The following is a 20,295-nucleotide window of genomic DNA, read 5'->3' on the forward strand; positions in this document are numbered from 1 at the left end:
AAACCTCAAAATTAAAGACAGTCTTTACCAAGAGAGGAAACCATCTCCCTCCTACGTCTACATACATTGTCTCTGTTTTGTTCACTTCACCTCAGACCAGAGAAAGTTTGGTCCAGACTGGCTGGCCCTCCTGTGAAAAGGAGCATTGGAAAACCACTGGTGTCCTTAGTTCCGGATTTTCTGGATTATAAAGGAAAGGACAGTGTTCTTATTCTGTATTCTGATTTGTAACTCACTTTAAAATTTTAAAATATTGTCACTGGAAAATAATGCAGAAACCATTTTTAGTAAAATGTATAAAACATGTATGTATATTTTAACAGTTATAATCAAACTTCTACATAACCACCACCCAGGGCAAGATGCACACCCTGCCAGCCCTCCAGAAGCCCCACCCCTGCCTATTGTCTGTATGTCATCACAGCCTCTTCCCTTGCCACAGACTTAGATGGCATTTTAGTCATTATTTTATCACCCTTTATTATTTTCCCACCTATATCTGTAGCCCTTAAAAATATAGTATACTTTGTCTGCTTTTGAATTTATAAAATGGAATCACAGCATGTGTTTCTTTTGTTTCTTGCTTCTTTCTCTAAATATCAATATGTCCTGCTTTTTCCTTCCTTTCATTTTGTTTTAATCATTTCATATTTTTCTTTACTGTTTTAGGAGTGATACACTTGGTGTTCTGTTAGTGACTTGCCTAGAATTATAACTTATTGAAGACTAAAGCTATTCAAATATTACTTTAGAATAGTTTTAATTCACTTATCACCTTCCCAATGTATATGCTATTTCTGTCTGTATTTTAATTCTTTTTTAACAGCACTAGACATTATTTATTCTCTTTTATAGAATCAATATTGATTTTTATTTGCCCAATATTTGCCATGTTCCTTGTTATTTATATATTCCTGTATCTTAGACCTTCCCTCTAGGATTATTTTTTCTTCTATTTGAAGTATATTCTGAGAAATTCCTGTAGTAAGGGTCTTGTCGTGACAATCTGTCTCAGCATCTGCTTGTTTCAAATGTCTCTATTTCTCCATCATTTTGGAAATATATATTCTCTCTGGATATAGAATTTTGAGTTGGCAGTAATACTCTTTTGGCACATCAAAGATATCATTCCACTGTTTTCTGTCATCCATTATTGTTATCAAGAAGTTACCTGTTAATCTAACCACTGTTCTTTGGTCCCTCATAATATTTTCTCATTACCTTTGTGTTTCCACTGTTTCACTGTGATGCATCCAGGTGTCAATATCTTTTTATTTTCCCTGCCTGGATTGTTGGGCCTCTTGAAATTGATTATAACTGTCATTAATGTATTTTACAAATTTCCAAGCTATTATCTTCTCAGATGTAGCTTCTTTTACATTTTCTCTCTTATTTTCTTCTAAGCCCCTAGTTAAACCTATGTTAAATTTTCTCACTCTATCCTCCACATGTTTTATATTCTTCTTTCTTTCTGTCTTTCTGAACTGCATTCCAAATAACTTATCTTGATTTATCTTCTAATTTAACTCAGTCTCCCTTTGTGATAAACATTATTTTTATTTCAATTATTATAATTTTTATTTCTAGAAGTTTGTTTCTTTTTTAAATTTACTATGTCATTTGTTGTAGGTTTTTTTCCTGAATGTTAAAGACTCTCTTTTATTTTGTGAAAATTAGAAGGCATAGTTTTTTTATATTCTGTGTCTTGTGATTCTAGCATCTGAAGTCTACATCAGGCTGTTTCTACTGGTTCTCACTCATGTTGCTTTGTTTCCTTGTGTGTCTGCTTATCTTTGACTGTGTGCTAATCATTGTTATTGAACTATCATGGGAGGTTCTCTGAGGCCTGGAATAAATGTGTCCTACTCCAGAGTGTTTTGTATTTTTCTAAATTGTCTGGGGGCACTTCCAGTGATTGATTAGATCAATTTAACAGTTTAAAATTTTTGAGTTATGTGTACATAAAAGGAGGGCTACAGCTGTGCTACACTTTATCAGGGACAGAATTATTTTTCACTCCTTCTTCTCTTAACATTGTTCATCTACAAAGGCGGTCTTCTTTATAATCCCTTGGGATTGGAGAAAGGGAACAAGTTGAATATTGGTTCTCCTTTATCCTTTTATAATGCCCTCAGGAAAGGTGCAGTTATTTTGATTTGATATTCTGCTTTTCTCTGTGGGTTCAGATTCTCACCTCCAAAAAATATTTACCCTGAATGTTCCCACTATCTTTTCAGCCTTTCAATTCTTTTAAGGTTAATTTTAAAAAGAAATATTTTATCCAGCGTTTTTCATTGTTTGCAGTGGGAGAGTTGATCCAAATAGCATAGTTTCTCATTACAATCTACCTCACTTTCATTTAAATATGCATTTGGTTAATCAAGTTAGTGCTATTTATATAAGCCTTGGTGGGAAAAGACTTCATAAGAATATGTATTGAAATCCTACAATGAACAGCTTGCTCGTTAGGGCTACATATAAGGCATAGAGATATAATCAAGATATAGTCTTTGCTTTATAGCATCTCTGCCAAAAAATAGGATGAGATGAAATAAGAAACATAGGAGAGTGTTTTTTTTGTTTTGTTTTTTTTGTTTTGTTTTTTTTTTAACATTTAAAGGAGGGACAGCTCACATCTGTGAAAGATTTGAATTAGGCCTTGAAGGATGGTTATAATTTCAATATGTGGAGATTTGTGGGCAGGGAAAATTCCAGTGGAGTAAAAAAATATGAACAATGGCATGAAACTGAAAATGGGCAAGGTCTGTGTGCTGAAAAGAGAAATGAATTTTTTAGTTCGGCTGGAAAATAGGATAAAAGAAAAGGATTGAGAAGAATGCCATGGGCTGAGATTTGCTACCAGGGGCAACTCTTTAATAAGGTGTGTCAGTATTCTCCAGACATCTTCACGCTAGAATAATCTCCCGTGGCTCTTCTTTTAACAACTACATGCTGAACAGCAGTATGACCCAGGTGTTGCTTGTCTTAAAAAGACCAGTACTATCACAGGAAAAAGGCAAGAGAGGAGATGATTCTTCTAACTTCAACTCATTTAGTCCAAGAGCAAAAACTTTTGCCTCAAAAGCAGCTACAGTATTATTTGATTCATCTAGTGGCAGAGAAGTCCTAAAGAAACAAAAGTTGTCAGTTTGAATTATCCTCTGAGGCCTTGAATCATACCCCTTGCATTTTTCAGGTACACTTACCTATTTCAGTACCAGCATAGTATTTCAATTGGCTCCAGCAATTCACTTGCAACTTTTCTCCTGTGTATGGGCTATACTTTGTGATTTTAGAGCATCTGCTTGTTATGGAGTAGACCTGGACTATAGCTATGGGATGTGGCAAATATGCACTCATGGTTAAAAAAAACAAAATTGATGGATTGCCTCATGGGGAAGAAGCTGTGTAATTTAGAGAACCCATTCATTTATTGATTTATGAACTATTAACAGGTGTCACACAATGTGTTGTTAAACCTTAGAGATATCCAGATGAATAATACACGATCCCTGCTGTCAAGTTGCTTATAGTCCGGTAGGGGAAACAGAATCGTATGTAGTTTTATTATAATAGAACATGACTAACATGATAAAGGTATATAAGAAAACATGCTGGGGAACCATAGATTTAGCTGCAGGTAGCTCTTTCCCAAGGAAATTGTTGTTGCAAGTAATGGTCAACTTATGTATTTCTCCATTAGTTCATTCTGATATCACTTAGGGTCCTTGATATTAAGCCACTGTGCTAGGTATTAGGAAAGACACAAAAATGAAACAAACTCAGATCTTTCACTTGAGGGTCTAGAAACAAATAGAAAGCATGCCCATAAATCAGGTAATTGTAGTGAAAAAGTAGACATTGATAGTTACTCCAAAATGGCATGAACAGAGACATGGGTTAGTTTCATGGTAACTAAGAGGAGAGAGATATGGCTCCCAGCTGGAAAGGATTCTAAATATATCCATTAGAGGAAGTGACATTTGAGGAAGTTTTTGAAGGCTGAATAGGATTTCATTGCAGAAATGGGGGGGGGGGGAATACACTTTACATGGAAAGAAGGGAGTAAGCAATGATAACATGTGGGAAATTAATTCCTTAATTTGTTTATTTTCCAGATATTATCAATTGCTTGCCTTGCTCCACATACTGTGCTAGTCATTGCTCTTAAAAATGTTTCTTGGTGGTTCCCTGAGTCCTAGGGTGTATATGCCCCAGTCCAGACTATTTTGTGTTTCTTCTGTAAGTTGTCTGGATGCACTGCCAGTGAGGGATTGCCTCAAAAAAAGTTGAGGAACATTGTTGTAGGACAGCAAACACTCTAACTTGGTTAGAAAGTCAGTGTGGAATCAGCTCATGAAAGACCTTGAACAGGATTGTGGGAGGAGATGATTTCTTTCTGTAGGCATTGTGGAGCCCTTTATAGTTTATACTGCATATGCTCAAATTAAGAGAGATTCAGAGTTTTCAGAGACAGTTTGGGGAGTTAAGATATATTTTTCCTACAGTTAAAAAAATGAAGGTAGGACTTGTTAAATTATCTGAAAAACCTATTCTAAAAATATATGGAAATAGATGAGAGTAATAACGCCTGTGCTCTTATTGACAAAGATAATAGCAAAACGGCTAAGTCTGTCATCATTATGGCCCCATGCATTTAGTAAATCACAGGGCATCTTCTTACTCAGAATGTATATTAATATTCTCCTATGACCTGATCTTTTAGCAGCATGGTCATTGCTAAAGAAGTCCTAGTGCAAAGAAAGCAGGCAGGGTAATTCTTCTAGGAAGAACTAAAAAATATGCAGTGCCCAAAACATGGGTGTATCAGCACATTAGTGAGCACCAGTAGCAACCTGGAGGTGTTTTCATGTGATTCCAGAATTTATGTTCAGTGTGGTACCCCACTGAGATAAATGCATCATGCAAAGTCTATTTCTGATTAGGAAATTTCTTGTCTCCACAGCTACTAAAAATCAGACCAAGTGGACCTTACTTCCTTTTATATTTATCTCATGGTACTCAGAAAACTTAGTGTCACTTCTGACATAAATTCAAAAGTATTATAAACATTTTAGGGACTATTTCTCCCCTCAAACTGTATAGTTCTAAAGCCAGAATGTTTGATATGGAGGCTACATGTTGATTGTGTATGTAACTGGGATTTTGGGGGCTACTTTTATGTTTTTTACTTTACGTTGTACTAATACTTCTAATCAGAGGCAAACACTGGCAAATTTTACTTCTAATGACAGAAAACTCTTCCAAGGCATTTAATAAACTATTAACTTTTTTAGACCACTCATTCAGCCATAACCTTGAAAGCAAAAAGAGTAATATAAAAGACTTCATTAAAATAATTTGTTTACTTTTTCTTAATATTCTTTACTTCCAGTGCAAATAATGAGCACAAACATTAATTAAATAATGCAGTATATTTAATGTTCATTCACTGTAGCATGACTTTAAGAAAAAAATGGACTTATTTATGGGAGTAAAATGATGCGATTTAGCAAAAAAAGATGAAAATAGTTTCAATCAGCAAGCTATTCATGAATTATTGAGTAATCTGTATAAAATGAATGTGGAATGATTTTATCTTTGTAAAGTGAGTGTTCAAAAAGATCATAAAAATGGAGGTGCTCAAAAAGATCATAAAAATGGAGGTGCAAACAATAGATCTACCAACCTTAGCCTAACGAAGGCATTTTAAATTCTCACAATAATAGTGCTCTGGTGAAGTCAGCATGGTTAGCATTAGGGCAGGTTATTAGTACAGCCATAGATTGCACTATCATACGGTCTCAACATACATTTAAAAATTAAAAGAAAAAACAGTCCAAAACCTGGAGGATGACAGGTGGAGATCAAAGAAATAAAGGAAAAATGAATTCTAGTGTTTTATTAACACAAACTTTGTAAGGAAAAAAATGAAATCAAGTGATCGATATTAATATAAATGAAGCCATGCTCTCTGGTTATAATTTTCTCAAGATTTGGCCATTAACCACAATAAATTCTGTATCGTACATAATTTTTAATAACCACAAAAATCTATGAAATTGATAGGATGCCTTATAAATGGGTAATAGCTTACTGTCCAATAAACCTCACCTTAGGCTCTTTCAGAAAAGTATTTTAATTATGAAGCTTGACTCTCTGTGGTTTATCATTTTGGTCAATGTAATACATCTGATTTAGAGCTTACATTTCTCTAAGATAAAACGGACTTTTACTCCACGGTGCATTTTTAAATTTACTGAATATATGTATTTATTCTTCCTTTAAAAGTCACTACTAAATTGAAATGCTCTGGGAAGCAGTATACCATATTAGGTAGAAATAGGGGCTTCTAAGTCACACAACCTGGGTTAGGAATCCCAGGTTCACATTTTATTTGTTGCTACAATTCTTCGATGTCTCAGCTGCAGTATGGGGTTAATAAGAGTACCTACCTCATAGAGCTATTGTGAGATTGTGTGAGAAAATTGATGTAGCAAGCCTGACACACAGCAAAGATAATAAATATTAGTTATATTTATTATTGGTATTATTGGTATTATTATTACATGAAGCAGTTGAGTATAGTGGTTAAGAGAACAGACTTTGGAATCAGAATTGGATTCAAATGCACAAACTCACTTAATGACAGTATACTTCAAAATCCTTGTCTTAGTTTTCTTAACAATAATATCAAGATTTTTCAGGTAAAGAAACACTACCTGCTGTCCAAATACAATTCAAAATGTCTTCAGAACCTCATTTCTTACTCATACCATAGGCCAAAACAGATATTCCTGGTCAGCTTTCTGCTACATTGTGCTTCTCCCATCTTTTGGTTCTGTCATCCCCTAGTGGCAGATGAAGGAAACGTTAAGAGAGCATAGGAAAATCTGCATGCTCTTTAAAAGCTGTGAGCCCAGAGGTGTCTCACATTGTTCTTGTTCACATTCCAGTGATGAGAATGGGTAATGTGGCCACAGGTTGGTGTAAAGGGGGATAGAAAAAAATGGAGCCTTTGGCTGGTGAGCTATTGGGATGGCCAAAAAGTTCTTTTAGGTTTTCCTGTAACATCTTATGGAAAAACCAGAATGAACTTTTTGGCCAACCCAATACTTTCCAATGACAACTCTAGACTCCTGAATAGAGAGCCCTGCACACATTTCAGTGGAGATCTATGCCTCCCTGACACAGGAGAGTAACATCAATTGTCTCAGTCCGGATTTCCTAGAAAACAAAGCCCAAATTAAGCATCCATGCTTTATTTGGGAGGCATGAGCCCAGGACACAGAGAGTGAAGTAAAAAGGAAGTGAGGCAGGAGATGATGCAAAATAGAAGAGAGGATGTGTTATCATGCTGGCTACTACTCTACAGTGAGCCTCAGAGACACAGAGAACCACTGGGCGGGTGCACCACTTGACTTGCAAAAAAGCTGCAAATAAACTGGAGAAAGCATGAAGCAGTCTGTAGGAGGAAGGGATGGAGGTAGGAGAAGGAATATATCGACCTGTTTCTTCCCATTTCTTGCTTCCTTTTGGTTAAAATTTATCACCCGGAGTATTTTCTCCCTGTATTATGTGGATCCTGGGCACACCCTTGGATGGCTATGCAGAAGGTCAGATCCTACACCCTGTAAAATAGTAGTTTATCCAAATCTGGATGTGGTAGGGATCTAAAAGCCAGTCTGAACCTTGGCAACCAGGAGGGCCTTGCATTCCAAGAAGGTGTCTGGTCATCCACAGGAAGTGGGACCATATGGGCCCAAGCATCACTGGTCATCTACAGGGACAACTGAGGCAGACTGAAAGAATGAGGGTCTAAGGAGGGAATCTGAGGAGGTGCCTGAGGCATCAAAAATGTGCCCAAATTGCTCACATTGCAGAATTAAATAGTTTTTACATAGTGTAAATTTAAGGCAATGTAAGCATGCAACAAACATAGATTAAATAGAAGCTATTATATTTATTCTAGCAAGATTTTGATTCAGGAATAAATGCAATAAATTCTTAAAAAGGGGAGAATACTTTCTCCTCAACAAACAAACAAACACATAACATTCTAGTGCCCCAAATCACTAACAAGGCTTTGCTTTTCTGAAAATCTGGTTTGATTTGGTCTTGTAATATACTGAGAAATTTCACTGGAGAAACAATTTCAGTTATTATTAACACCATTTATATTCATATACATAAAACCCACATCTTAACAATCAAAGTATCCTCTTCTATGTTGACAGCGGCCATACTTTAGACATTAATAAGATCAGGTATCCATTCAGCACTCTTTCCTAAATCATTTTGCCCAAATGAGAATTTATAAGTGAGTTTTATCCTCCTCCATGACTGATTTTCCAGAATCAAAACCAGTTATGTGATAAAACTTAATTCCTCTAAACAGATTTTGTGTTTCATGTTTCAGACTGATAAGGACAATCTGAGTCTATATTCTGGAATAGCAATTAATCCAAAATAAAAAATGGTAGCTAATAAACTGTTTCATAAAATCTGAGCCTTGACTTTTTTCCAACCACATCTAGTAATAAGGGTATGAGAATGAGTGGCCCAGTGATTTGTTGCCCACACACATGGCCAATCTTCATCATGGAAAATGCCATCAAGCAAAAGAGCATCTGGCCTTTGATATTTTCTTAATATACATTAAAAGCCCCCAAATATCCCATAAAGAAAAATGGGAAACTTAATCCCAAAGGTTTAATCTAAGTCAGAGAAAAATATATTATGGAGAGACAACCCTGTCAGCTATTATTGAGAAATGGTAAAGATGGACTAAGAGAATAATAAAAATCAGAAGTGGACAAGACCTAAGATCAATTTTTAATGACTTCACATTTCTCCAACAAAGAGGCTTTTATGTTTTGTCCAGAAGCAGTAACTTTTAAATAATTCTATTTAAATATTTAAAAATCATTTATATTTTAAGTTTACCCAGAATAGATATATGTCTACTCTTAGGCTTAAGTTTATATTTAGTCAATTTTTAAAAGTACATTTTTATAATGATGTACAATGTGATACATTGGCATCATGTAGTTCAGCAGACTTTTTCATGTGTTTTATAGCTGTAGAATCAGAAATACGTTTTCTATTAAAGGATTCTTTAATTTCAGATGGAATAAAATCTTGACTGTCTTCCAAGTAAATTCTACAACTTTTCTGAACTACTTATTCCAATATTTAACAACACTTAAACACTGATAATTTTCCCTTCTAATAAAGCCTAGTCCCTAAAGTTGTTCTTCAAGCCTAGGTCTTTCTGCTTTAACTTTGTAAAAATAAACAATTGATAAGGATCATTTTTATATAGTCCTTCATTTACTTATCTTAGTTTTCTTTTCTTGAGGCTAATATTTTTATTTGCTTGACTTTTACCAAAATCACTTTAGCTTTTTCTGGCATACTTTTAAATTCACCCCAAATCTCTATTATTTGCTTCAATTTTGCCATAAGATCAGTTCCTATTAAAGGTCAGTATAAATGGGAATGTAGTGATTTTTATGTCCTAAATATTTCTCATTTTGTAAACTATAATTCTGAGCTGTATTCTTAATTTTATTAATTCATTTGAATGAATCTGGAAATTTTCTGTTGCAATTTTCCATCCAGTTCATAAATTCATTCAAAGGTTAACAAACTTCTGTTGAGTGCTTACTTTGGGCCACTTTGCTAAATTTGGGGAAAATGAAGACCGGTAAGACAAACCCAGCTTGTTCTCTGATTGTATAGCTGGGGGAAAGAAACACATCAAAAAGTAGTTGCAATGTGTGAATAACAAAACAAATTGTAAAAAAAAAAAAAAAAATGTTTTTCAGAGTAGGGGAAATGGTAAGAAGGAAAGAGTGACTGTGCCTGCAGAGGTGAAGGAGAGCCTCGTGGAAATTATTTTGGAGTTACATCATGAAAATGAGCAGGATTGGGGCAGATGGCAGGCAAAGAGAGTGGATGAAGAGAGAAATAACTGTGTTCCAGATGAAAAGGGTACATGCATACTCACTTCCCCAAAATATAGAGTTGTGAAAGCATGTAGCATTTTGGAAACTGCCTGGAATTCAGCATTGCTGATGTATAGAAAAAAGGAGGGATGAATGGAACTGAGAAGGTGGTTGGGGGATGATGAAAAGAAGCCTGTATACTCTACTAAGGGATTTGTACATTATCTTGTGGATAACAAGTTTTCTAGGAGAAATATTGTGAGATTTGTATTTTAGGAAAAAAATTCAAAATGTGGAGAATGAATTGAAATGGTTTTTACTGAGTTCAGAGGAAATGGGAAGGAGAGAAATTCAGATGAGAGAAAATAAGAACTTAAAAGAGTTTGTGATCTCGTTCTGGAATTTGGGCTTTGTACCTTTTGGTTGTGGCTATTGATGGAAAGAGGAGAACTAAGAAAGTGAAGAGAGTGAAGGAGACAAATGATTAGCCAAGACAAGCAATAGAAAAAAGGGGACAAGTCTGAGAAGAAGACAGTGATTTCAAGGAGATGTCTGTGCTATATCCTAATGATAGTTAGAAAATAGAGTTTGGACACATAAGAGGGAGCTGGGGACCAGAGGAATCATGGGGAGTTAACATAAATAAGTGATGGATCAGGCCACAGGCAAAATCAAAACTCACAGGAATCATGTAAACTATGAGAAATAATGAAAGCCTAGAACCATAAACCAGGGATTACTAACATTTAAGAAGTTAAGAAGTTGGTTGAGGAACTTCAACCAGTCAGTGAGGGGAAAAAAAAAAAAAAAAACAGAGAAGGAAAAGTATAAAAGTTGAAAGAATTTGGAGAGAAAATGTCTCCTTAGCTGAAGGACAGAGGGTTTAAGAAGGGCCAGCAGAATCTCATAGTACTACAGAGTTCAACCAGAATGTGGATGGGAGAGAAAGCATCAGACTGTTCCTGTTGACCTTAATGGTTAAGACGAATTAGATTAACCAAGGAAGGGGATAAAAGACTGCAGTGGGTTGAGGAGAGAATAGAACAGGAGCAGAGAATGTGACTGCAGGAAACTGAAGAATCCTGGTAATCATGAAAGGAAATAGGTGAGATTGAGAAAACGTGAAGTTGTGGCATTGGTGCTTGCTTTCTTCTATTTTTTTATTTTTTTATAATCACTTCAGTGTGATTATAGTCTAAAGGATATAATCTACTTTAGGGAAAACAAGGTATGAGATTGGATAGAATTAGGAACTATAGAGGAAAAACCTTGGGCTGAAGAAGGAGCATCTCTCACTCTGAGGCAAAACAAGACATGCCTTGTGAGTTCATGCAGTATATGGCACTGATAGGCCAGGTAATTTTGATGCTCATAGATGACATTGTCGTGCCCAGACATGGGAGTTCATTGGACAGGTGGACCAGAGTCACAGACCCAGGTCCAGAATTTTGGGAAACAGATGCAAAAGTGGGAAATGATGACACTTACAAGGAAGAAATAGAAAGTGTTAATTCTTACTTTGGGACCTGAAAAAGGCATTATGTGACCTAGCAGGAGGAAAGGATAGGTATGGAGGGGAGGCAGTGTATTGTGTTGTGATAAGGACTTGGGACTTGGAGTCAGATAAAAATGAATTCGTATCTCAGCTGAGGTCCTTATTAAGTGCATGAGCTTATGTAAGGCACTTAACCACTCCCTGCTTGAGTTTTCTTCACATGTCAGTTAAAGGCAATGGTATTAACTTCACAAATTTGTTGTAAGGAATAAATGAGAAGTTGATATAAAGCTTTCAGAGGGCAAGACATATAGAAATTTATTAAAGTTTCTGTTTGTTCATTTGCATTACACAGACTAACTATGAAAGAGGGAAGAATGGCGAATGTTCTAGCACCACAGCTCTATGATCTCTCTGAATTATGAGTAAGCCGTTTGGTGGGCTTGAAAAAGGTAAAGCTTTGGGAGAGAGGTACCATGAGGAAGAGTAGAAACTGACTAGGAGCGCATAAAAACTTTGCAAAGTATTCATGACATTGGTCTTGGTAATGATTTCATGGATACGTTGTGTCCTTATCACAGTAACAATAGTATTGCTAAGTAGAGTCAAAAGCCCAGCTGAAGTAGGTGGCCATTGTTTGTAATGTTACTACATTGAGTAGTCAAGTTATTTCTCTAGAATTGAGGAATATGAGGAAGATTGTAGAAGAAGAAAAAGTGGATGAGAGAGTGGAGTGGATCATCGAATGAGGGAGGGAGAGAGAGAAAGAAAGAGAGAGAGAGAGGCTGAATTGACTGCAGAATCAGAGGCACAGGTCTGGACATGAAAGGAAGTGAAATCAAGGACTTGAGAGGCTGGGGCAACACACAAAGGTGTGCAGATTTCAATAACCTCGAAAATCAAACATAACAAGGTGGGAGTAAGGCAGATTCAGAAAATGGGATTTGTTAGGCAGAAAGCACAATGAAGATTGCTAATGTGGAGAGGAGGTAAAGCAGTGAGCTCATGAGGAATGTAAGAGACGGGTCAAAGTCACATGAATGAGCACTAGGAGGTGACTAAGTGTAATGGGCAGTGTTCGGACTGAGATAAACCCAAGCCAGGTGCCAAAGCCATCGGATTTAGCATATGACGCTGATGAGGACAGCTAGAAGCTGGCAGAACTAGATGGTAAGCACACTGGCAAAGCTTAGATTGCTTTTTACCCATAAGTCTCCTCTAGCTCTCTCTCTTTCTATAGAGAGAGTCTATAGATAATTATACAGAGTCTGAGGCTAGGATACGATTCTTAAAGGAAGAGTCAAGATATAGGCCAACACAGTAGCTAACACACTCACACTTAGTATATATACAGTAAGTGTTTATTGCATGATTCTGTGAAATCCTATGTTCAGTCCACATATGAGTCCATTAAACTGTTTAGATTTTGCCAAATCACAAAGCAAAGACTGCTTAACCATTAGACCAGATACAAATCTTGCTTGTTATAAAGTTAGGAATTTTAAGATGCCCAAACCTTCCTTCCAAAGCACAAATGTTAGTTGCATTTTGGTATTTTCCTTCATGCACAAATTTAGCAAATATTCATTGAACAACAACTATGTACCAGCACTGTTCCATACATTGGAGAAATAGTGGAGGAAAAGGCAAACAAGGTCCCAGCTCAGGGAGTTAAATTCCAGTGGGAGAAAAACAGTCAGCATATAAAACTATATATATATATATATATTAATTTCGGTTAGGAGGAAGGCTGTGGTGAAATTAAAATAAATAGGTAGAGAGTAATCAGAAGTCCTGGAATGCCATGATTTTATATAAGACAGTCAGAGAGAAGACCTCTGACAAGGTGACATTCAGCTGAGACATGATGGAGAAGAAGGAGTCAGCCATGTGAAGATTGGGAGGTATTCCAGGTAAACAGGTGGTGTAAAGGCCCAATGGGAAGATCAAGTTCAACAGAGAAGGACAGAAACAAGATCAATATGTCTGTACTAGTCTAGTAAGAAAAGCATATCTTTTCCCAAAATGTTTCATGTTTTAGCATGAATATGATCATAGTGTATATTCAATTTTTAAGGACTACATAGTGGTTAAAAACAGACTCTGGAGGGGCACTGCTAGCATTTAAATCCTGGCACCTCCTTTTCTACCTATGTTACCTTGGGAAAGCTCACCTAACCATTCTGGCATATTCTCTTACCTGTAACATGGTAATAATAATAATACCTACTGGGCTTCCGTGGTAGCGCAGTGGTTAAGAATCCACCTGCCAGTGCAGGGGACGTGGGTTTGAGCCCTGGTCCAGGAAGATCCCACATGCAGCGGGGCAACTAAGCCCGTGCACCACAACTACTGAGCCCGCGCTCTAAAGCCTGTGAGCCACAATTACTGAGCCCACATGCCACGACTACTGAAGCCCATGCCCCTAGAGCCTGTGCTCCGCAACAAGAGAAGCCACTGCCATGAGAAGCCCACACACCGCAACAAAGAATAGCCCCTGCTCACCACAACTAGAGAAAGCCCATACACAGCAACAAAGACCCAGCGCAGCCAAAAATAAATAAATAAATTTATTTAAAAAAATAATAATACCTACTTCATACAGGTATTATAAGAATTAAAAGAATTGATAACCATAAAACACATAAGAAGTGTTTGGCCCATAAAAAGTGCTTCTTATATAAAATCATATTCCATCTTTTTTTCCTGACTGCATTACGTGGGAGAGATAATCTTTTTTGTTATATATGTTTATTGGTTCTGAGTGTCCCATAATTCAATTAACTGTAGAAGCAGGTTTTTCTTAATTTTTCTATGTCATAAATCACTCAACAATGAACATTATTATTGTGCCTTGAGATTTTCCACAGCCGTGATGACCTGGGTGGCAGATTATGGGAAAACAGTAAAAATATTTCAGTATCTGAAGCATCCATAAGAGCCATGCTCATCTTGATAAGTTTTTCCTGAGATTACTACCAAATAACCAAGGAAAGCTATGCTATCAATTGCCATCTTGCCAGCCGAATTTATCCTGAAGGAAAGTTATGCTTGGCCTGTATAATGTTTCCAAAAAAATTTGTATTGAGTTGCCAAAAATCAAAAAATCTCACAATTTACTATTAAAAAAACCCATATTTCTGGCTTCTTCTGAAAAATAATTTATTTCTTTTAAACCGATAGAACATAGTGGCTCTGAGGCAACAATTGTGGACAGATTTCTTATAAAATTTTTGCCATTTTTCCATAATTTTATGCTTTAACCTAAAGTTCATACTGTTAACATTGTCTAAATATATTATAAGCTTTTTACACTAAAATTTTAAAGTATTCTATTGAAAATGGCTTGAGGAAACTGAATTTCTCTATAGGAAAACCTAGAGTAGCTCAGAACATATGAAAATAGTTGGAGTCTTTGAAATGTGGCTTAACTTTCTTTAAAAATAGTAAAAAAATCTCCCAAGCAGGTAAGTTTTTGTTTAATGTTTGGAGTTTTGCAAATTTAAAGTTATGTAAGTGTGATTCACTTGAACTAAATAAAAATATGAAGAGGGAAATACAGAGGATATTCCTATTAACTGATTATTATGAATTACTGAAGTGAAAACAGCTTTTCACTAACATACACATTGTATTGTGTGAAAGGAGGCACACACCATAATCTATTTGATCTAAATTAAATTTACTAAATACAAATACACATTATACTTATGTGTATAGACTTAAAGTCTGAAAAATGAATTTCTAAAAGGCATACAGTTGGCACTTAATATTTATTAAATTTGTTTTTTCTTTTTTTCAGCTCTATTGAGATATAATTGACAATAATGTGTAAGTTTAAGGCATGAAATGTGGTGATTTGATATACAGATATACTGTGAAATGATTACCACACTAAGGTTAGTTAGTAACATTCATCACCTCACATAGTTACCTTTTTGTGTGGTTCTAACATTTAAGATCTACTCTCTTAGCAATTTTCAAGTATACAGTAAAGTGTTAACTATAGTCACCATGCTGTATATTCGATCCCCAGAACTTATTCATCTTAAAACTGAAAGTCTGTACCCTTTGACAAATATCTTCCAATTACCCCAGTGCCTGGTAACCTGCCTGTTTCTATGAATTATACTTTAGATTCCACATAAAAGTGAAATCATGCAGAATTTGTCTCCTGTCTAACTTACGTGTGTGTGTGTGTATATATATATATATATATATATATATATATATATATATACACACACACACACATAATATAAAACATTATATTATATAAAACATTTTGTTTATCCATTCATCCATTGATGGATTGATGGACACAGGTCATTTCCATGTTTTGGCTATTGTACATAATGCTGCAATGAACATGACGGTGAGGATATCTATTTGAAACTGGAAAAAAGATAAGAAAGTCTTTATACCATAAATATATAGCTGCTAAGTCAATAAAGCTTTATTTTTTCTGACATGCATCTCCAGTGTTGTATGCTTTTTATTCTTATTGCATTTTCATTTGCAGAAAACTGGGCACAAACCAGAAAGTGTGGATTTGTGTGGGGCATATATCGAATGGGCCAAAGAAAAATCAAGCAGAAAGAATGTCTTTCAGGTAAGAATGCTACATAGATTCAAATTATTCCTATTCCTTCTAAATCTGAGCTCTCTTGGGTAATCAAAACAAGACTACCTTGTTACGATGTTTTCATGTGCATGAACTAGTTGTGTAGAGGTCATTGTGAAAAACCTGGCTTCTCTTCCTTGTTGAATTTTGGTTGTTTTGTTGTTTTTCCCTGGTGACTGCTTGCTATCTAAACACAAAATATATGTTGTGTGGTGATTAATTATATACCCGAAAGTCATTGAATTTTGCAGTGTGTTTGATAGCTGTTTGTGGTTCAAACCTAGAATGCTTGGCTTAAATAGATTTAATGTAGGACTTTCAGATGTAAACAAAGTAAGATTTGCTAATTATGATAAACTATTTGCATTCATTGCCATTCCTGCTTTCCAGTGATAAATTATATTTACCAGTGTAACTTGGGGGATGGAGAGAGCTGAACAGTTATAAAAATTGGATTTTTCATATTGTATAATTTAATTTTTTGGAAAAAAATAACTGTGATTAATAATTTCAATCATGTTCCTTTGAATGGAAAGCACCAGATGAAATCCTTGAAAGAAAGGAAATGGGAAAACTTAATATTTCACATATGATGTTACTGAAATCCCTTTGGCAATTAATAACTTCAGATTATGGAAGTTGATCTTTTTCTGTATTTACATGACATTTAATTTACTTTTATATCTCCAAAGTAACCAATAACTTTATAGTATATTTTAGAATTTATATCATTTAGTAGGAACTAGATTATCATAATTATTGTATCAAATGTCTTCTGAGACCATTTTAGCCCTTGAAGAAAAGTCAATTCTGTTCTTAAATGTATCACTAAAATTGATGTATTCAGTCTTATAGAAGTATAGGTAGGTGACATTTCTTATCTGAACTCTCACTGGGACGAAAAAACTGATTTTCAGTTTGTTTTTGCATTTTCCAAATGCTCAATGAGTTCTAGCCAAATAATTTGGACTTATGTTAATTAAAAAAACAAAACAAAACAACATGAAAAAACACTTTTAACATATTATGGAATAACTTATTTTTCTGATTATAGTTGAATTCTATTTAGGTATTCATTTTTATATGGTAGAGGTTTTTTTGTTTTTCTTTTTCTTTTTAACCAAAAATGAGGAAGAAAGAAAGAAAGGAAGGAAAGAAGAAAACCAAAAAAAAAAGAAATAAAGAAAACTAAACATACTTGCCAAGAAATCAAAGGACTAAAGCCCAAAGTGATTAGAAGGTGAACTTACAGAATCAAGAAGTAAAATTAAATTTTTTTTTAAAGTGAGGAATTGTAGATCAGTGACATACTCTGTCTCCCAATCTCTTGCTTTTTTTTTTTTTTATTCTGCTATAAATAAGAAAAATTAGGGGCTATAATCCTAGCCTCTGTGACAACCTAGATAATCAGTATGGCTAGTTCTGAACAGGGTAGGGTGAGCTAAGTGGTTTAGTTTTATTATGTATTGTGAGTTTAGCAACCTAATCATCAATGTTATAAAATAAAGACATTATAAAAAACAAAACAAAACAAAGATAAAGACATTAAAATTTGACACTGACATAATTCTTGAATAGTAGAAACCCTCGGAGTTGAACTAAGGAAGACTTTTTCAGTTCCTTCTGTTAACCTTATGAAGAGTTAAGTTAGATCACAAATGAGGATGATAATCAAATATATATGATGTGTACAGGGCTGCGAATATGGAAGAAAATATTTAAGTATAATTTTACATAGCTGTGAATATAATATTCATAGATGTATATTTAAACCAATACATTGATAATATGTTATCATCCTAACCTTTTCGGGGTGTGACTGCCTCTGTTATAATATTTTACTCATTTTTCTTATTTCTTAATGTAGGTACTTCCAAAGATATTAAAACTATTCTCACTTTTGGTAGCTTTTTGGAGGTGAAAATCTTGCCAGTTAGCTTTGTTTGTAAGATACCTGAGCAGTTCATGGGACTTCAGTTTTCTTACATCCAGTTTATCTTTTTTTGTCTTGTACCCTTTAGTTTAGAGAAACAAGAGGTGATGATAAGGATGTTGCAAATAATAAAACTAAAGAAAGATTCAGGTTTAATTTCCTGCTTCATTCTTTTTGGGGTGAATCATGTGGTTTTCTTGTCATGCTGAAATCTTTTCATCATCTAAACATATGAGCTTAGGTAAAATTGACTAATACGTATCCGTAGTGAAAGTAAGCGTTTCAAGAGGAACAATATAGATAGCTTTTATAGTTCTGTTAACAAAAAAGCATCGGGAAGGATTTGTCAGAGAGCTAGCTCTAGATGACTTGCATCAATATTTGATTAGGTACATTAGCTGGAATAACTCTCAAATGATCAGAATAAACATGATTATATCTCAAAAACATGGTATTAAGGCATTGTTGGGTATCTGAGTGTGTGTGTTCAAGGGTTTCATTACCTACAGGATAATGAAGTATTTCTTCCTCAGTGAAAAAGACCATCACAGTTTTAGCCGATATGCTACATCAGAAATAGCTTTAGAATACCAAGTTTGAATTAGGCATGGTGTTCAATCTCAGTCTATGAATTATAGATTACAGATAGCAAACGACTATTGAGATTTTTGGTTCAAGAAAAATCAAGGAAAAGCAAAACTAGAAATAATTTAAAATTTGAAATCTGTCTTTAAAAAGTTGATGGATTAGCAGTTATATGCCACATAATTACAATGTCTCTAGAGAAGTTGAACTTAAAATGAAGAGGCAAACAAACAAACATGTGCCTGAGATATGCTTGAAAGACTCAGAAGCAAACATTTATGACACAAAAAAATGGAAAGATTTCATTTGTTTCCTTTGTATATGTCATTTGGACATTTGAGTTCATTTTCTTTTTGCATTAAAAGTCAAATTTTCTTTATAGTCAAAGTCTTATTAAACTCTTGATGTAGATTCAATCTTATTTGATTGGTACATAGTAACATAACTGTGCCAGCATTAATTAATTAGGTTTTGTATTCAACTATTCTCAGTAATTCAGAATGATGCTCACTGGCTGAGTTCAAGAACATCTACCTATTTTAGAGCAGTTTTTGACATAAGTAGCTTTAATAATAAATCATATATTAAAGATATTTAGCAACTTCTGTAATATATATATGTAAAGTAGACATAGACAAGTCATAATATGTGTTTAAAGTATAAATGTACATACATGTATGCATATATGATGTATGTGTCAACGTATATACCCACATGTAATAGCTTGACGTTAAGAAATAGAATGGTCCTTTCCACACACATACGCTACCAACACTGAAAGACATATTGTATTTATTATAAAGGTCATACACACTCTAAGTTAAACTAGTAAATGTTCATTGCTGCTAACTTTTGTTCAATTCTGCATTTAGCATAATTGTCAAGGACCATCACAAGTTTGATGTAGCTTGAGAAAGCATTTAGCAACCGAGTAAATTGTAATGAAATGTGGTACGAGTTTTCTTAGTTAAGAGCAACCCTAGGTCTTCATCAGGGAAAGAGTGAATAAAAAGATTTATGTACAAATCACATGTTTTAAGCATTTCTGCTAAGTGCTAGTTTGCTCTTTGGTGTTTAGCCTGAAATTTAAAGCACTGAGGATTAAAAGGATTACAACATAATCTTAAATAATCCTAAATGTCATTTACAGAGAGATACTTGTAATAACTAAATAAAACCATGTGAAAGGATGGCAGTATTGTCAGGCAGCATCTGTAACATAAGCAGTGCTTCTGTCACCTTCTCTTTCCTCATGGATACGTCAGGCATTTACAAAGCTTTTCAATAGAAGTCCAGTTGAGAAAATGGTTGTAAAATAATTTATAACAATCAGTAATTTTTAAACATCTACTATCTTTTTGTTTCAAAGTTGAAGGAAAAGTTTCACTCATGTTTCCTTCCTTCCTTTGAACATAAGGCTCTCTGAGCTAAACATTTTTGAAAGTCTGGGGAAAAGGAGTTCATGATATGGCTATCAAATAAATAGATGACACACCTCTAAAACATTCCCAGCCTCCAAGAAGCTGCCCTCTTATTAAATATATGATGGTCCCAAGCACTGTAATTAATTCCATGCCTTTTAATTTAGCACTAAAATATTCTTTACTCCTGTCATGTAAATTAGTTTTGCCTCCTCAAAGAATATACGAAGATAGAGACTATATCCCATACTGCATTTTTAAACCAGAAGACTGGAAACCTTTTAACC

General features: G+C 34.7%; 1 protein-coding gene across 7 annotated transcripts in view; it reads left to right on the forward strand.

The window, feature by feature from the left end:
• Positions 1-20,295, forward strand: part of ARHGAP15 (Rho GTPase activating protein 15) — a 622,596-nt gene that overhangs the window by 113,781 nt on the left and 488,520 nt on the right. For all 7 annotated transcript variants that reach the window (XM_079924573.1, XM_079924572.1, XM_079924570.1 and 4 more), the window contains one exon: positions 15,968-16,057. In XM_079924573.1, coding sequence (XP_079780699.1) covers positions 15,968-16,057 — 90 coding nt within the window. The remainder of the gene's footprint in view (positions 1-15,967; positions 16,058-20,295) is intronic.

The sequence above is a fragment of the Stenella coeruleoalba genome (genome assembly GCF_951394435.1).
Source record: "Stenella coeruleoalba genome assembly, chromosome: 6".
Taxonomy (NCBI): Eukaryota; Metazoa; Chordata; class Mammalia; order Artiodactyla; family Delphinidae; genus Stenella; species Stenella coeruleoalba.